At 38.2% G+C, this 20326-nt stretch overlaps 1 protein-coding gene across 1 annotated transcript in view; it reads right to left on the bottom strand.

Moving 5' to 3' along the window:
- FAM227B (family with sequence similarity 227 member B) overlaps positions 1-20326 on the bottom strand; it is a 226893-nt gene that overhangs the window by 55800 nt on the left and 150767 nt on the right. The window contains exons 12-16 of the mRNA XM_050966686.1: positions 18243-18382; positions 13097-13257; positions 2808-2885; positions 1508-1582; positions 960-1029 (exon numbers count right to left, since the gene is read on the bottom strand). Coding sequence (XP_050822643.1) covers positions 960-1029; positions 1508-1582; positions 2808-2885; positions 13097-13257; positions 18243-18382 — 524 coding nt within the window. The remainder of the gene's footprint in view (positions 1-959; positions 1030-1507; positions 1583-2807; positions 2886-13096; positions 13258-18242; positions 18383-20326) is intronic.

Genomic DNA, 20326 nt, shown 5'->3' on the forward strand with positions numbered 1-20326 from the left:
ATAAGAGTAGGGAGAGAAGCAGAATTCCTCAGAAAGGTTCTAAACTTAAAATAGGCCTCCTCTATGACTGCTTATATGAGCTTACATATGGGTTATATGCTGTTAATGTGTAGCAAATGTGCAGATTTTCAGCCAGACCTGCAAACAAGGCAGGCAGGGATCTTCCAGAAATGGCAAGATAAACTCAAGAGATCTCCAAGAAAGAATAATTTGGCATTTAGTTTCCAAATTACTTTTCTCTGATCTCATTTATTACCATGTTGCCAGAAACCTTGGGTGTAAATCATGTGATAAACTCAGGACAGATAATTGCGGGGGAGGGGTTGTGGAAATCAGTCTCAGAGGGTTAAAAGGCCCTCTTCCCTGTCAACAATCAGGTTCAGCTGAGAAGAGGTTACCAGAGTATCAGTTAGAATCAGCTGAGAGGGAGCGACCTGAGATAAATTAGGATCAGCTGATTCCAACTAAGGGCTGCCTGAGACTTTTTTAAACCCTCCCCTGGGGGAAGAAAGGGAGAAGAGGAGAGAGGGAAAAGGTGTCCAGCTGCCAGTAGGTTAGGAGCAGCAAGACAGTGAGCCTCACCAGGAGGGGAGGCTGCATTCCCTCCCATAAGGGAGAAAAACAAGCTAAAAAGACTGGTGGAGGGAAGGAACTGACTTCCCCTGTGCCACCAAGAAGGACTATTTTACCCAAGCCTGTCTTGCCAGGGCTAAAAGCAGCAGAGGCTGGGGAGACCAAGAAGGTGCCTGGCCACAATTAGTTGTTATTAATTTTCCTTTATAAGTACATAACAGCCACCATAGCATATTATGCACTGTACCATTCACAGGCCTGCTTTTCTAACGACTTAGGTGTGCATTATGTTTGCCCAAGTCCAAAGAAAATCTGGATCATATTTTTGAGATTTGGAAGGAGACTGGAGAGACTGTTTTTATTACTGTATTATTAAAATTACATACCAGTTCATGCATTAACATATCTGCGCTCAGCCTTAGTTCAGAGGGATTCTTGGAGGTGCTCTCTGTTAGTCTAGGAACAGAATAAAGGATTTTTTGCATCAGCAACATTTTAGTTGAAGTTGGGCATGACATTTTTTGTAGTTTCTGAATGTCCCCAAATATGTGGAAGTTAGTTTTCACGATGCATCAAGCTTCAATAAGTTTCATAGTTGGGCTGTCAGTAAGTCTGTTAACACAGATCTTTATCAATGAAATAATCATAGACATATAGGGCTGGAAGGGACCTTGTGAAGTTCTCAAGTCCAGCCCTCATGCACTGAGGCGGGACTAAGTAGACATAGACCATCCCTGATAGGTGTTTGTCCAACCTGTTCTTAAAAACCTCCAATGATGGAGATTTCACAGCCTCCCTTGCAAGTCTATTGAAGAGCTTAACTACCCTCATGGAAAAGTTTTCCTAATATCGAAGCTAAATTTCCCTTGCTGCAGATTAAACTAATTACTTCTTAGTGAAAACCCTCAAATGTTGTAAAATTGTTAAAGCAAACCTTCTGAACTTCTGGTTAATTTCTTTTCTCTGCTTTTCTATTTCTGAGATGTCTTGTTTACACTTATTCTGAAATCTGCAAAACCAAAATTGAGTACATAAAATTATTTAATTGCTTTCAATGGGAATTCTAAATTACTCAACTTGCACACATAAGAAACGTACTCAAGCATTTTATGCAGTCACTGAAAATATGAGAAAAGGGAATTTTTAACTTTTATTTGTTATTTAAAGGAGAAGTTGATGAAACTTTATGGTTGGTATTTTAAAACTTCTCCAGCGATCAAAGAAAACATAGCAAAAACAAACTATGCCAACATTAAGGGTTAGAAATAAAAACTGACAATGAGTTGGGCTTTTATGGTTATAAGAAAGCATTGAGCTCTGTTAATTATTGAAATATGGGCAGTGAGGAGAGGGACCACAAAGAAGGGGAAAGTTATACATGTTATAGTCCCATCCTGTTGCCTTACCTGTGAAGAAATCTCTGCATAACAATAATAGTAAAACTAAACATCCCCAAAGTGCTATACAAACATCTAGTGAAGCAGCTACTACCCAGAAAGCATGAAGAAAACCTCAGTGTGGATGTGAGTTTCTAGCATAGCTCGTAGACTCCTGTATGTGCAGCCGCCATGTTTAAAACAAGGAAGTCTTTCCAGAATCGTGTTTATTTAAATCAGCATTTTTTCTGACTCAAGGGACAAAATATTTTCTACCTTTTTTTAGCTAAAAGAATTCAGTGTACATATTTAAAGTAGTTTGTTTTTTAAAAAAATAGCAGAGAACTTGAGTAGTGGCAATGCATCCTATAATGTGCGTTATTATTATTGATGCAATACGGTGGATGGGTTTTATCTTAATATAATGGCTATGAATGTAACATTCAATGGCTGCAGAGTGAGTTTAATCCTACTGAGCAATAGAGGAGACCTAAATCTTTCCAAAAGGATTTATAGTAAAAATACTGCCGGACTTTTAACTGCAGCAGCATTGCCTGGTGCCATATTAATACTCTGTATTATCTTAATCCTATTAACAAGCACTTCTCCAGCACAGTATTCACTGGTTTCATATCTTGTGCACGTGGGGCCGGCTCTTGTTCCACTTTGGAATCAAGGGGAGTTTTGCCATTTACTTCAATGTGGGGAGGAAGTAATCAAAGCTCTATTTTTGACATTTAGTATATATGGCAATCCAATAGATAGTAATTATTTACATACTATCTGAAGAAAGAGTTAGTACCCGGACAGGTATCACTCTAATGCCTACATGTATTTTAAAAACTACTCTAAACTTACACAGTATAATCCTCCCGGAATTCCCTTCTGAGCCTCCGTGTCTCTTTAATAACTTCTTGATAAGTTGGAGCGACTGGCGTGCTACAATTCCAGTCAAGTGAAAAGATTTCTATTTTCAGACATTTTGGGAAGTTAATTGGTATGCTTTATCCCAATCAAATTTACAGAAGGACAAAATCAAACAAAGTTACCCCCCAAAACAACATTCAGTTCAGATCCGCGTTGTTCTAAAAGAAGATACTACAATAATTAAACTGCAACTGTTATGACTAGTATTGAATTATCAGTTTACATATATGAAATATATGCATCATCAGACAATTAAGTGAAATGAACTGTAGAAAGGATTCCTACTGAGAAATCAGAACCCACAAAAGCAGACTGTTATGGTTCAGCATTAGTCACACTGTAAACTAAGCATGTGGAATGTTCAATTACAATAATAAAAGTTTATTTCAAGACAGTTGCAGGACTGGTTAATGGTAGGATGGCGCAATATAAAAAACTATACCAAAGGAAAGGTGATATTTTAATTGGAAATTGTGCTCTGTGACATAATTACACTGATGGATAGTCTGTGTGCTTGTGGTTGTCAGACAGACAGAAGCAATCTGTCACAACCTTGTATTCTCAGCTCTTTTGTTTTAGCTCTTCTCCTTTTGCCATTCCATTACCAATAACACAACGACAAAAAATTATCCCTACCCTGGATCTAATCCCTTAATGTGTGCCCCCTAGTTCTGGTCTCATGTCAAAGCATAATTTTCAGGTAATGATCTTCGTATTCCATGAAGCCTGCACTTCTAAAAGATAGTCTGATTGACCTTCCTGTGGGTTTCTGCGTGGATTTTAAACTGTTACTTAACAATGGAAAAAACTGAAATTACACTGCTGGAGAGGGTCTGTTCATAAGAATTCAAGGAAATCTTCATAGCCTTCAGCTGAACCTTGGACTTCACCTCTGTCAATCAACGTGGTTCACAGCAATAAGATGACAGCTGCCAGGAAGCTGGTGGAAACATTGCTCTCCTCCATGTTGTAGGGCAGTGATTCTCAAACCCCTTTTGCACAGCAAGCCTCTAAGTACGACCCCCCGTATAAATATTTTCAAAAGTGCTTTTAATTTAACACTATTTTAAAATGATGTTTGTTAGTAGCACTTTTCATAGCAGACATGGTAGCTTGCTAGGAAGCATGTATTCACAACCGCCACATAATAACTTTGCAACCCCTTTAGGGGTCGTGACCCCCAGTTTGAGAACCTCTCGTAGGGCTTGATCCTGCCACTGACATCAGTACCTCCCACGATGAGCTCCTTATTTATAAAGGGACAGATTCTGCCACCCCTATTCACACTGAATACTACCCAACACCTTCCTGGTCTCATTTATTTCAGTGGGACTGTATTACTAAGCTTGAATCTGGCCCTACTGGTCTGAATCGCTGTTTCACTTCAGACTTGCTGCTTCTGCAGAGATTTGTTCCTTGGTTTTACGTGTCTCTTAAGTACAGGAAAATGCCAAGATAGAAGGAAAAAAGAAAGCTTCAGTCCAAGCCACTGAAAAGATTCCTGAGGTCTGCTCCAATGCTTTAGCAGTAAAATCAGCAGATGAACATTCTCTCACTTGAGGTGAAATCCTGGCCTCCTTGATGTCAATGGGAGTTTTGCCATTGACTTCAGTGGAGCCAGGATTTCATCGTCAGTTCCTGGCACTCAGTTCCTTGCAGTGCAAGATTCCTACTGAGAAAAGTGTGCAAAATGAGTAAATATATTATCAAGTGAGGCTGAAAGTATTAACCACCTTTCAGATTCATTTATCAATAAAGTGTTCTCCTTAATTATTAAAACGTTATGGAAATTAAAAAGTAAAACCTTGAGATTACTTGGTATTTAAGAATTGGTGGTTGATGTAGAAGCAACAAATAAGATGCACCAAACACTCATTGGGTTTATTTTCTAGATTTTAAATTGGAACGAATCTCAGATAACAGGCAAAAATCTTTCTATTGCACCCCCAACTTAAATCAGATTATTTAACTTTCTCAAGATTCATGATGAATTGATCTTGGCCAAGAGAATTAATACCTGGAAGACAATATGTATTAATACTGAAGAGAGAAAAAAGAAATGTACCTTCTGTCCGATGATGATCTTGGCACATCAGATACAAATAATTCAATACAAAAGTTACTTACAGCTGGATCACATTGGTGCCCAAGCAGCTGTCTTCTTTCCAGACAAATTGGGCATGATTTTGGATGGGAATTAAAAATCTTCTCTTTGACAATGATCAAAACAAATGATTTCTTGACTTCAAATTAGTTATTCAAGGGATCCTGAAGCAGATTTGGATACAAGTTGTAGTGCAATTTCCACTGAAGGTATTATTAAAGACTTTCTCTTTGCCTGATTAATCTAATGAAGTTCATTTGTTTTCACTGTAGAGTTACTTCCTGGTGCCCTAAGTGATCTTTTTAGATATGTTAGTTAATGAGTTAACTTCTTTTTTTTGGTCTTGGGTGACAGACATTTTTAATTTTGTTCATTATGCCGCTTTAATTTTTTTTGTGATTTTTTTCAATCTATAATTGATATTTGAGCAAATTGTACTGATTAATTGTTGGAGAACTCTTTTCCTTGCCCCTAACTGAATATGTGTGATTAGAATCTTTCATTATCTTCCTTTCTTGTAACCTTTGTTTTCCCCTTCCTATAAAACAGTGGTTCCCAAACTGGGGTTTGTGAACCCCCTAGAGTTCATACAATGTTACATTCCCTAATGGCGGACAGAGCTGTCCCCGAGGTCCGCGGGCAGCATGAGGCCAGAGCCCGGAGCCCCTGGACTTCCAAGAGCTAAGGAGATTAAAGCAAACATATCTATTACATTGAGGAGATTTAAACTTCAAGACTCCTTGTAAGAAATGGAAAGGGAGGTGGATATTTTTTGCTGTTTTTAAAATTAAATAGGCAGCTAGTATTGTTTTTAAAATTATTATGAAGAACAAATTTAAGATTTGTTGTAACGTGCATTGTTAGCCTGGACTGCTCAAGACCTGAATGCTTGTGTACGAAGAACTCTTTTTGAGTTGGCTTCTTAAATACCTTTATGCTGTTTCACGTCTGATGCTACTTGATGAAACATAGGGGCCTTGTCTTATAACAGGCTTATTCAAAGTGATACAAGCTACGAAAGTGAGATCTTGGAAGAGTGGTGCTGTTTTCATAATGTAAGGAAAATACTGTAATGATAAATAATAATAATAAATCATGTGTAATAAGCATGTCATAAAAACAAAATTTATATTTCCAGGATCACTGCTTTTATCATTTATATTCAGATAAAGGAGAAAATCCCTGGAAATATTCATTTTTACTAGGAGTTTCACGAGACTTGACATTTTAGTGAAAGGGGTGCACAGGTTGTTAAAGTTTGGGACCCACTGCTATAGAATATTGAGATGTGTTTATGGAATCGGATTTTTTTGAAAAGATTCAAACAAATATATAAATAAAAATGCAAAATGATCACAATCTAGTATTCCTTATATGATGACTTCTTTCTGAAGAATGTAGGCAGAACTGGGTGAGAAAAACCCATTCTTGAAGAGGAATTTAGACGGCCATTTTTGAGAAGAAATAGGAACTGTACAGGCTATGAGTCTTTTTGAAATTCTACGGAACCTAACCCCAACTCCCTTACTTCCATAGCTGAGTTAACAACCACACTAAAAAAATAGGAAATAAAATGTATCTGAACCAAGGGACTCTAGTAAGGATTTACAGAAATTCCTTAAAATTAAGTTAAGGCTACACAGTAGAGCCATACACTTGATCTAAGCCAGATATTAACTATGACCTCAAGTAACTTAATGGGGGGGAGGGGCTGAAGACCAAGAAAAATACTATTACATTGCCTTTAAAATCTTTTATGGCAAAAGCCTGAACCCTGAGGGTATTTTCAACTAAATTCCTGTATAATTCTTTATGGAGGAAATCAACAACAGAATAGATGATGAGTTTTCAAAACACTTTTCTTTAGTTCCTTCTTCTCACAAGCCCAGTTGACAGAACGAAAGGTTGTGGACTAATGTCCTGGCCAGGACTTCGTTTCTTGGTGGAGGTAAACAGATGTATCTGAAGATCTGTAACTCAGAAAAGGCTAATGGGGAGGTGATGGGCCACTGTTCAAACTGACTTTCAGTACTTCCCAGCAGGGAAGCAAGATGCCAGTTTCTTTGAAAAAAGCAGTTACTACAACCTTGCTCCAAATAAATAAAGAAAAAACTCTTGATGCTGACAAACTCTTCAGTTATTGCCCTGTTTCAATATTCAGTGTTCAGATTTCCTTGATTCCAGTCAATTTGGTTTTTTGGATTGGATGTAGCATAGAAACTGTATTGATCTTGCTGGTTGATAATCTCGGTATCCAGGTTCACTCTCTTATGTCTGTCAGCTGTCTTCTTGACCTTTGACCATGGGGTACTATTCATTCAACTGTGGACTCTAGCTGGGGTAGATGGAGTGACTACAGGTGTAATCCACAAAGGTAATTAGGCATCTAAGTCCCCTGGGTAGGCATGTAAGTCACATTTTTTAGGCACCATTGTGAAACACAAAACTGCCATTCAATTGCTTCCTAATCCTTTAGAGGCCTAAACTCACTCAGCCCTGACATTTTTGCCTCGAGTATGCGCTCTGCAGCTTCACTCCAAGTATCTGGGTGCCTGTCTTCTGTGTAAGGTCCTGGGCGATTCACAAACTGGGAAAGATAGCCATTTGGCCACCTAAGTTGTGTGCAGGTGCCTGATCCGGTAGGTATGCTGATAGGGCACCTATCAGATCAGGTCCCCTCAGGCAAGTTCACATCAAACAGCTTGAGTGGGGAGGGGACACCCCCTTAAAACTGTTTGCCTCGTGGATAGGGTACTCACCTCTGATGTGGGAGACCCCCTGCCTGGTTTGAGTCCCTCTTCCACCTGAGAAGGAAGAAAGGATTTGAACAGAGATCGGCTATCTCTCAAGTGAGTGCCCTAATCACTAGACTATAGAGGCATTCAATCTCTTTCATTTGCCCAATTAAGATGTCATTATTAAATTACGTAATTAAAGTGGAACAACTTCAATAGGAGAAACGGAGGACATGCCACATTAGAGTATTTCATAGCTTAGTGGTTAGGACACTTATGTGAGCCACGGCAGATCCCTATTCAAATTCCTTCTCATCAGGAAGAGGGGGGGTGAACCAAAGGGGCTCCCACATGCTGGGTGAGTCTCCTATCGATGAGGCTGAAGGTTACAACGAAGGGCTTTCCTCTCCCCTGGCTGTTTTGTTTCAGACTGACCCTTGACTTAGGCAGCCGAGCACGTATCTTCCCCCAGTTGCTGGATCACAAGTGACTTAGGTGCCTGTCTCTGTGTGAGGGGCAGGGCTTAGCACACAGTCCTCTACTCAGTATGTCCCATTGGGTAACTGAGGTGGCTCCCGACCTACCATGCTGGTTTTGTAGCTCACATTCTAAGGCACCTCTCTTTCTCTATTCATTATATAGGGAGCCTAGGTCCTTAACTCAGGCTTTGTGGATTGCAGTGTTGTTCCTGCGATTTTCTAGGCACCACAGCACTCAGCGTCGCAATGCCTAAATTCCTTTCTGGATCCCACCCTACTTCAGAGAGATGACAAAATAGTTTTAAATAATTGCTTATCTGCCCTCATGTGCTCTGCTATGGAAGATCCCACCAGATTTTGTTCTTCTGTCACCCAAATTCCTCATACAAGTTTGCAAAAGATAAGCTATTGTATAGTCAATTGTCACAATTAGTAGGTTTCACATTATTAGATGGATTCTATAACCCGTGTCCTTTACTCAATACTAGCTAGTTTGTTAGCAGATTTTCATCATAGAATGATGTAATAAGTTGTGGATCTATAAAATGTAGCTGTTAGCATTAAATTAAAATAGCAGTCTCGCCTCCTTCATTCTTTCCAGACGCTCTTTCTGTTCTTCCTCCTTTGGCTGCCCACATACAGCAAGAAAATTATATTTAGAGCCACTGTAGTTGATGGCAGAAGGATCTTGTGAAAGCAACATTAACTTCTTGTAGCAATCTGAGTGATGAAGCTTGATGGTAGCTAAGTACATATTTTATTTACAAAGTGGCAGTGAGTTTGTGAACTCTGCCAAACAACCCTAAAGGGTTTGGTTTTTAGAAAGTTTGAAATTGAATGGTTTGCTTTAGCTCCACTAATGAGATATTTTTTCCTCCACCAGTGTAGGTGGTTTTGTATTTCCTAAATGAAATTAGAATACCAGTTGTTGCCTGATGTTTTTATTTATCTTTGAAAGTGCTGACTACTGGACTAGTTTTCATAGTTTTAGTGTTTCCAGAATGGACTTTTGTACTGTCTTAGTGAGAAGGATGATATTTTGAACTCTGATTTTATGGCATCTCCTCTTATTTGCTTTGTATGTTCATCAGAGGCTGTCTTTAGTTCCTACATATATTTTCTGGAGATAAGGAGTTTCTTTTTCTTGTAAATTATGACTTTGTAACAAGTGCAATTAATGACAAAGGAAGCAACCATTCTTCTCCAAAGATGCTCCAAGTCTAAGGCCAAAATTGTGCACTTGAGTTATTTTATGATGTTCCATGGTGCATCAGGATCTGAGTGGTGCACTGAACTATAGATATTTGTCCATATTTTAGGGGTTTTTAGATTTTTCTTAACATGCCTTCATGAGCTGCCTCCAGCTCATTATTTAAAGCATGAAAGACCATCCTTCTTGTTCTGTTTTAGCTGTGAAATGAATAGATCGTTTTAAGCTTGTGATGGGTTGGATCATAGAAACCCCCTTTGGGACTGCCAACTGATGTGCTGAGACTACTTCTAACCAGCTTTCCCTGTCAGCTTGGGACTCCAGAACCTTGTCTGTTTGAGCCAGACACGCTAGCCTGCTATAAACCCAGACCGAGGTCTGAACAACGTCCCCCAGAAGCTGGTGAACAGATTAAGAAGTGTTTCTGTCCCCAGCACTCAGATGCCCAGCTCCCAATGGGGTCCAAACCCCAAATAAAGCTTATACAGGATAAACTCATAAACTGTTTGTCCTCTATAACACTGATAGAGAGATATTCACAGCTGTTTGCCCCCCCCCCAGGTATTAATACATACTCTGGGTTAATTAATAAGTAAAAAGTGATTTGATTAAATACAAAAAGTAGGATTTAAGTTGTTCCAAGTAATAACAGACAGAACAAAGTGAATTATCAAGCAAAATGAAATAAAACATGCAAGTCTACACCTAATACAGTAAGACAGTGTTTCCTAAACTTGGGATACCGCTTATGTAGGGAAAGCCCCTGGCAGGCCAGGCCGATTTGTTTACCTGTCGCACCAGCAGGTCTGGCCAATCGCGGCTCCCACTGGCCACGGTTCGCTGCTCCAGGCCAATGGGAGCTGCTGGAAGTGGCACGGGTCCGCTAGGGGCTTTCCTACACAAGCGGCGTCCCATTTGGGAAATACTGCAGTAAGACAATGATTACAGATGAAATCTCACCCTCCGACATGTTCCAGTAAGCTTCTTTTACAGACTAGTCTTTTTCTACTCTGGGTCCAGCAATCACTCACACCCCTGTGGTTACTGTTCTTTGTTCCAGTTTCTTTCAGGTATCCTTTAGGGGTGGAGAGGCTCTCTCTTTAGCCAGATGAAGACCAAATAGAGGGGTCTCCCAGGGGCTTAAATAGATTTTCTCTTGTGGGTGGTCCTCCTCCCTCCCCCCGTGTAGAAATACAGCTACAAGATGGAGTCACATAGGCAAGTCACATGTCCATGCATCATTCAGAATTTTACAGGTGGCAGCCACTGTTCACATGCTATCGTGAACGTCCTCAGGTAGACTTCTTATGTGGATTGGAGTTTTCCAAGATCCATTGTCCGTTAACTGTTTCTTGATTGGGCACTTAACTTGCAAATTCCTTTCCAATTGCCTTACTAAGGCTACTTAAAATCAAACAGGTACACAGCCAATATTCATAACTTTGAATATAAAAATGATACATGTATACAAATAGGATGAATATTAGGGCCAGCTCCAGGGTTTTTGCTGCCCCAAGCGGCAAAAAAAAAAAAAAAAGGCGCGATCAGCGGCTGCTCCACTGCGCCACTTCCTTCTTCGGCAGCAATTCAGCGGCTAGTACTTCCCTGCGAGAGCGACCGAGGAACCTGCTGCTGAATTATCACCGAAGAGCCTGACGTGCCGCCCCTTCTCCTTGGCCGGCCCAAGCACCTGCTTGCTGAGCTGGTGGCTGGAGCCGGCCCTGATGAATATATTCAGTAGAACATAACCTTTGCAGAGATATGTTACATGGCATATGTAGCATGAAACATATTCCAGTTATATCATATTTACATTCATAAGCATATTTCCATAAAGCTTTATGGGATGCAACGTCACAAAGCTATTAAATCAAGCTACGAAAAACATCATCATCTTGTTTTTTAGGGATGACTTGGATGTGGGCTATATAGTGTTTCCGTCATTTAGAAAGGGCAACTGTAATAAAACCTGTGATTCATGAATTCACAATTTATGCTTTTCAGAGAGAAAATCTGAACATTTTTGAAAATCAAGATCATGCAGATTGTGCATTACAATGAAAGTTGCTACAAAAGCTGATGTATGAACCACCTCTGGGTTAATTTGCCTATTTAATCTTTATATATAAAGGGACAAATGACGGCTGCCCAGCATGGGTGCACTCAAGGGGAAGCGTCTGCACTCAGCACACCCATACACAAGGCAGATAACTTATTTTTGGGGACCTCTGCTCACAATCTGAAGAACAACTTAGCAATCGTTTTAGCCTAACCTCCCATAACCAGATTTCACAAAAAGACTGAACTTATCCCTTAGTCAGCTTAGTAACAACATTACCAACTTGCGTCTTGCATATTTCAAGAAAATAAGAGAAACTTCAAAGAATATTAAAAATAGTAAGTTATAAAATGGAAACGGACATAAATGAATCTTCCAGTGTACCACACATCATTGCAGAACTTGCCATACTCAGTGGAATTGCTCAAGATTTAAACTGATGTAACTAAGGTCAGAATCTGGCCCCTAACATACTGAAGTAATTAGAATTACCTTGGAGTACAGCTGGAGAGACAGAAGACTCAGGCCCATAATATCTACTGGCATTAACATACTGTGTAAATGAACTGTGACTTCAGTTCAACTGTATTAACTGCTGTGTAAATAATTATAAAGCACTACCTCTAATACTAAAAATCCTGATCCGGCGTAACTAAATTAAATTAAAGATTGATCTTTAAATCCCTACCAAAAATGAAATAAACTGTCAAACAGTTGCAGAACAGTTCCCACCCGCCCTCCCCACCAATCTATCACGTGGAAACATTTTGGTACACTGGAGATCCCAACTGTGAAAATTCACATCAGAAAATGCCTGAGGGAACTCAAGTATTAATCTTTATAGAGAATCATTAAATCTACCAAAACCAAACACGCTGGAAACAATTACACAAGTAAGAAAAAACAAAATTAATTAATAAAAAATTAAAACAAAATTAAAAACAAAATTAATTAATAAACCCTCAGTTCCCAAACCCATTGGTTTAAAATGTAAACACAAGTGATAGGTACATTACTGTAGTCACCACAATACAACAGATACAATCTCCCAAGGTTTAGGCAGGCCCATACCAGAGATGTGTCCAGATCACACAGTTCATATCCAGGTTCAGATCTGAATCTGAACTTATTTAGAGGTGTTTGGATCCAGGGTTCTGGTTGAAGCTGAAAATAGGTTGATCTGTGAAACTGGAATTAAGATATGAATTTCCCTAATATTTGGGAAGTTTTGGATTTATGTTTCTGGTTCAGACTTATCTCTAATATATGTATTTAAAAGACAAAAAGTTATGCAGAAATTTCATGTAGACATTTTAAATAATATGTTATGTTAAGGGATAACAGGCTCAGGGACCAATAACATTCCATCTTTATGCTATACATTTGCTAAATTTTTCTGTTTTGCTCTAACCACTTGATGAGATATTCTGCATGACTGTGGTTTGTTTTAGTCTCGCGAAGAGAAAACTGTCCAACTGTCTTGAACGTAATGGAAAGAGAAAACAAAATGCATGGGTAGACTTTAGAAATGCATTCACTTTTTTTTTCCTTTGGCTATATTAAACCATTGTAGTTAAAGGCTTAGAAGAATGGTTTATAAAAACACAGCTCAGATTACAGCAGAAAAGGATATGGTAGCTTGCAAATTTCAGTACGATTCATCTTGTAAGTCAAAGAGCTTGAGACACCATCAGTGATTTCATGCAGCTTAAGATAATATGAGACCAGAGGACTTCGACCACCAATTCTGAAGAGTACATGCTGGAAGTCGGGACCTGAGCCAATATAACAGGACTGTAAAGAGTGGATAAAGGTCAGCTAAGCATATTATTATAGGACTAATTTTCTTGCAAATATAATAATATAGCAAAATGGAATTTTGGATATACATATCATCAAATATCCTTGATGAGAAATGAAAAAAAAAAAACAATTCTAAAAATCCTTAATTATAAAAAAGTTAACATGCTACCTATTGTGAACTCAGGATAACCAGATACCATTGTCTATATAGAAGACTGGGGGTGGTCATCTGTGCTAAAACACGGGAATGCACTTGTGTTTCTTGTCAGTATTATAGGAGACTGTATCATGTCTTTACTTAAAATAGTAAAACTCCCATAGACGTCAATCAAAGCAAGATCAAGTCCTTTGAGGGGAAATTTCCCCTGAGACACATGAACAACAACTGCCAGTAAACTCCAGCTCATTTTAATTATATTTTATATCAGTGCAATCTATTAGGAATATTAAATTTAAACCAATGTGTGTGTTAAATGACTATCCTGTAGTTACTGAACTTCATTTCAAACTATATTGCACAATATTCATGCTTATTATGGGAGATCACAAGCTGGCTATAGTTAATGCCAATGCAGAGCTGAGATACTCATGTACTAAGGGCAGTAGGAACTTTATAAATGGAGAGGAAGAAGGATGAACAAAAACATTAGATGGAATTGGAATAAACCTGGGCATTGGGACTTGACAGCAAAAGGAAATGACTGACATGAACACAGTTTTAAATTTTTTTGACAAAGTAATATTAAGTGTAACTTGTAACAATACTAGGTAAAAATTGCACTTTTGTCTCATTTTATTTTTAAGCAGATGCTGTAATTTAAACCATCTGAAAGGGATTAAAGAAAAAAAAATTTCTGGAATTTGAGGCCAGATACACAGCTGGTGCAATTCAGCATGACCTCCCTGGAGCTATGATGAATTACCCCAGCTAAGGATTTGACCCTATATATAAACATACACTTTTTTTTTAAAACCACATTACTAATAATACCATAATTAAAAGCAAAAAAAAACATTAAATTCCAATTTACTTGATATGATTTATCCCCTTTCTTTTTCAGTATTTTTCACAGCTTGGAGAATTATGCTAATTTTGCTTTTGTTTATAATTACTTTCACTTTTAGGTTCTCAGCGCTGCAACGTAACAGTTTCAGACACTGCAGAGATGTCTATTTCTTTGAAAACATCTGTTTTCGCTGGGATATTTTTTAATTGTGGGAAATTTATTTAATTTTGTGCAAATGTAAATTGAAAGTGTCTCTTTGATTTTGTAGGCCAAATATAAAGCTATGCAAAAAATTGCAAATCTGGCATAATATTGAGTAGGAAAATACAGTAGTTATTTTCCAAGACATGACAGGACTGAAATATTACTTGTTACAATTGTAATACATTCATGTTTTTCCTTTCCCTCCATTCTTCCACTGAAATTCTGTGTCAATAGCAACATTATTTTTCAGGTTTCAGTTTTTAAATCATGTATTTTTTTTTTAAAATGCAGCTGTATATAGGAAAATTAATTTAAGAGATTACACTGGTGAAAAGTCAATTTTTTTTAATTAAAATTTTGTGTCTAAATCCAGAGAAAATAAATTAATTTTTGCTATGATCTAGACTCATTGCTGGAAAGAGCTGACGTGCATCAGCAGTGCATGTTCCATGTATGTTCTTGCTTCATTAAGGGATTTGGCCACTGCAGAGGTTGGAAAAGTGCCACTTCTATACTGCTTCCCAGGGTGACAGGAAGATATAGAGCTGCAAGAGCCAGTCAGAAAGACAAATTATTTTCAGGAATATTGAGAGTTGATGAGCATATGGAAGTAAAACTGAAGTCAAGATTAAGAGACTGACATTCAGGGTGTAAAAATCACATTTAATCCTAAAAAATAGTGTTCTCATGCATCAACTATATCCTTCACAGGAGTTCTTTTCTCGATAGTAAATAACTTCTGTTGTTTTATTTACTGCTTTTCTTCAAGTTGTCTTGTGACAGAGAGTGAACATATTAGCTACCTAGACACAAGGTTGGTTATATATTGTTGACACTCAGAACCATATTTTATGTAAGTGATTTGACTGTAGTGTAAGGGCTTGATTCTGATCTGTTTTGCCAACACAAATCTAGCACATTTCTATTTCACTGAAGTTGTTCTGGATTTAACTAGTTTAATCAGGTCCTAGGTCTCTGTTTATGCAGTGTGTACATTTATGAAACAATATGCAAGGAGATGTTTCATAGGTAAACTGATTTTTCACAAGCATCTTTTTCCTGCAGAGAGAGCAGTAGTAAGAAGTGCCCCCGCCCCATCCAAGCAGAACTACATCAGAGCGTGACAGTCTACTTCTTTAGTAATTTCAATTGTATCAGCTGCGCTTGATAGCATTTTGAAGTACCACCACGATATTTGGGCCATGCTGCCAGTATTTCACTCAATAAAATCTAAGCTTATGTTTAAAAGTTTCTACTTTAGGTATAAAAAGCAAAAAAGGATTTAGTTGTTTTTTTTGGTCTCATGAGAAAGGAGCTTGAATTTATTATGATTTTCATCATTACAATATTAATTAAAAATATTCTGAGATGAAACTGAAAACTTAAAAACAAAAAATTAACTTGCTCCAGACTGGTCGTGCTACGAGTTACAGCATTCTGTTTACCAGAGACAGAAATTCAGGCCAACAAGCTCCTTTGTGGCAAGGAGGAGGGAGGTGGCTTCTGGCAAAGCAGTGTTGCATGAAAAATGTGGGGTTACCCACAACCTCTTAGATTTGTCTGTCATGTCCAGCTCATGTTGCTTGATGCTTCAAATGGCTACAACAAGTGTGGCTGTTGATAGTGACCTCTAGCAGTTCAGTCTGGTCTGGTCCTACTCTAAAGCAGACAGTTGGAGTTGATAATGGAATAGAAGCTGGCTGCTTGAATGCCACCTTGGAAGAGGTTAGGGTTTCTCTGAAATATCTTGCAACGGGGATAGGATAAGAATGTGCAGCTTAGACACTGTGAGCAAATGGGAAAAGTGATTTTCTCTCACCTATTTTGGGATTTGGCCCAGTAAAACTGAGTTTAAATAATACTGTATGATATATTCAGTGGCTATTGATATTTCATATTTTAACCACTTGTTAAATAGACTGTTATTGGTTTAATATTTTTAAAAACATTGTTTTAGTCTATAACTGCCTCTGGTTTTTAAATTAGCATCTCCTTGGATTATTCTTATTTTCCATGTATATCACAGGAAAATATGACATTCTGATTCAGATGTTGCTTACACTAGTTTTAAACTGGTATACATCGACATGAATGGAATTACTCCTAATTTAGAGTAGCTCTATTTATTTATTCAACTCCTTACCCATCTAATAGAGGACAAATTGAATAGAGTATTTTTAATATTTGGCTGGCCAGGAAGATATTATGCCTGTACCTCTTGGATTCTGACATTGCCTTGGTGATCCATGCATTTGTCATCTCCAAATACAGACTATTACAATGCACTCAACTTTGGTACGCCCCTCAAGTATTCCCAGAAACTATGGTTCACTTCAAAATACTGGTTCTCTTCCTTACAGTGCTGAATTAATTAAAGCCTGATTATCTGAAAAAACACTCCTTACTCCATTCCCCATTGCAACAGCTATAATTGACAGGGATGTTCCAGCTGAGGCAACTAAGGTTGAAACCTGCATAGTCAGTAGGTAGGATGTTTTCAAGGGGAGGCACCCAGTCGTGGAATTCACTACTTCCCCCAAAGCTCAGGTTGAATCTGAATTATCCTACTTTCAGGGTATGATGCAGGACTCGTCTTTCTGCAGGCAGTGTTCTAAAAACAGAATTTGGAATGACCGTGGCTGAATACTCAGGACCAACCCCCAACAGGTATTCTTCATCTACCCAACTTTATTAGTGAGGGAGAGAGATCAAGAACTGCTTTCTCATTGGTACCTACTTTTAAATGCCCATATTGCAAATTCCTAGATGCTATGCTGATTGAGGCCTTAGAAATGTATATTAGAATAATAATAACAGTAACAGACAATATATTTGAACTTGGGCACCCAAAGTTAGACATCTAAAGGGACTTGTAGGCATCTGATCAAATGGACTGAATTTCAGAATTGTTGCTCTTCCACTGACTTCATTTGGGATTGTAGATACTTAGCATTCCTGAAAATCAGCCCATCCATTTAGATTTCTAAATATGGGGTTAGGTGTCTAATTTGATGTAAAAATTTTGACCAGAGGCATTTTATACACCTTTATTTTGATCACTTATGAAACATCTCCCTACAGTTCTGATATCCCAATTACTCTTTATTTGTGTATTTGCAATGACATAATTGATTCAGGCAAATGTCTCATCTAACTAAACTATGTATTTATTCCCCAGTGTCAGGACCCTAAAGTTACATAAGCCACAGGAGTAAATATAATATCATTACATTAAGTTCCTAGGGGCAAATCCTGACCTCAATCTCTTCATTTGGGTGAAAGAAATGAGAAACCCCAAAGAAAGTAGAAGCAGTGGGGTTGTGCAGTGTACAAGGTGGAGCAAAGTTCATTAGAATTATATACACTGCACTGGGAGGTGAGAAAGGGCATCCTCTGACGGAGTGTGTTGGAGGGTTTTGGTGGGTATTGTAGTGGATCCACAAAATAGACCAAGTTGAAAATTTCCCCACTTAATGTGAGTGGTGTGATGCAGTAGCAGCAGCAACCTGGGGAGGATTCTGTTCCCCAACTCTGATCACTTCAAAACCTCATGCATCAGACCTATTTACTTAGTTTTGGCACAGGGAGGTGGACTTAGCCACAGGAACTGATTCCAGAGGGAAAGAGGGTAGATCATCATGACCTAAATCCTCTGCGAGAGAAGGCAGATGGAAGAGTAAAAAGGGAAAATGTTTTTCAGAAAAACAATGAATGGAAATACAAACTACATATTGTGTATAACTTTATAATGAGTATAAAGCAAACCTCTTTTATGGTTTTGGACTCTTTTGGCATATCCATTTTACATTTACTGTCATCCTTTATTTCTTCAGCTGATGAAATGTACATCTTTTTTGTATCTTCAGTTAGATCTTCGAAATCAAGACCCACTTGAAATCTCACTGCTAACATACAAATACAAATCACACTTTTTAATACTTTTTCATATTTGTTCCTTACTAAGAAGCAGCTACTTTAAACAATGCCACCTCCGTTCTAGAAAACATTTGTGTCACCATCTTCAGCATATAGTCTGTTAGGTCCATGGCATCTTGACCTGTTGTTATAGACTTTTTATTGAATACAGAGATAGTGTTGTGGGATATCACATTTGTGTCATAGGTTTTGTGAGTGATGTTTAATTCCAGTAGGATACACATTAGACCCTGGATTTAAGATTCCCAAGTCAAAATCCCATTTAAACTACTCTGGGATAAACGTTCCAGACAAAATGTTCTTGACAAAATGTGATGCAAAGAAATTTCCCCGCAGATGAAATATCACTTGGTGATAGGGTGACCAGACAGCAAATGTGAAAAACCGGGACAGGGGGTTGGGGGTAATAGAAGCCTATATAAGAAAAGGACCCAAAAATTGGGACTGTCCCTATAAAATCGGGACATCTGGTCACTCTGCTTGGTGAAAGGTTGTATGTTTACAACAACCAAGGATGTTTAATCCATTTTCTAGTATCTTGAGATATTAATCTATATTATTGTGAATATACAATAGGTATCCTGGCAAATTAGACCATATTTATCAAAAGCACTAACACTACTGCCATTATTGGAACACGGATCCTTAGCTCTACCTATTTCAGGGACTTTTTTTTATATGCTGCAGCAACTAAATCTGTAACTTAGCCTTCCAACTGTTCAGACTCCTTAGCGATTTTTCACATAGGGGATGATTATGGCTCATAGAAATTAAACAGGAGCATGACTACTGGTCCTAGCATTCCATGAGTTGGAACACTAGACAGGAAATATCCTAAGTCTCTGAGACACCATCTCCTGCCTTCTCTACACCTCTGCCAGCCCAAAGAATTAGCTGAAGAAGAAAGAAGGAGACCAAGAGTTTTGGTAGAAATGTGTTCAGCTTTGAGTACTTAGGAGCAGGAAGTAGACAGATGGACTTTTATGTAGGCATCGCACCTGGCACTGCAGAGCTATGTTACACTGACGATGTGCATGTGCACAGACATATTGTGTGTGTAAACCTCACACTTCATAAGGCTATTTTTGTAAGCTGAAGTAATTTCTTTGTTGCAGTAAAACATGAAGAGCATCTGAAAATACAGGACTAAATGGAATTGTCAGAATGATTCACTGAAGTTTTTGATCAGTCTTAAATAACCTGATAGATTTGAACTACAGTATAATCAAGGTTGCTCTAGAAGAAAAAATATAAATGCATTGTGACATTGTGATCCTGAATATGATGGTAAAACCAAATTAAGTTAAAGAATAGTACATTAGCTTTTGTCAGGCATCCACTGAGAATCAGCTGGGTAAGTATATTTTATGACCTGTGGTGAAGGCAAACACAGATGCACACAGGCAAGGAAAACAAAAGTCTTGGACCAAGGGTGAAGAAAACTTTACATTTGTGCATGGCAGGAAATCCACTGAAGAAAACAAATTACAACTAACCACTAGAATGCCTCACTTGCCTTAAAGAAATACAAAACAGTTTGCAGTGAGAGAAAATGTCCTCAATTAGAACAACCGCAATATGAAGAACTATATTTGGGAAAAAGTCTCTCTGAACTTGACAGCAACCCAGCTCACAAAACAGATGATGGACTGCAGAAAGTCAACATGAGATAACCTCTTCAAGATTAAATGCCTGAAGACAAAAGCCTCTGAACATAAAGCTATGCCTGAAAAGATAGCTATTCCATGGCTTTTACAACACGCACTCTTGAAAACAGATCTACCATTTTCTAAATCAACTTGAAAGAGTAGTTGCCGTTGCACATTTATGTTTCTGCTGAAATACTAATGTCCCACAATTATGCTGATCATAAAAGATTGGGCCAGCTGTAATAATGTGCACATTTGTTTATG

Source organism: Gopherus flavomarginatus, chromosome 9 (assembly GCF_025201925.1).
Source record: "Gopherus flavomarginatus isolate rGopFla2 chromosome 9, rGopFla2.mat.asm, whole genome shotgun sequence".
Classification (NCBI taxonomy): Eukaryota; Metazoa; Chordata; order Testudines; family Testudinidae; genus Gopherus; species Gopherus flavomarginatus.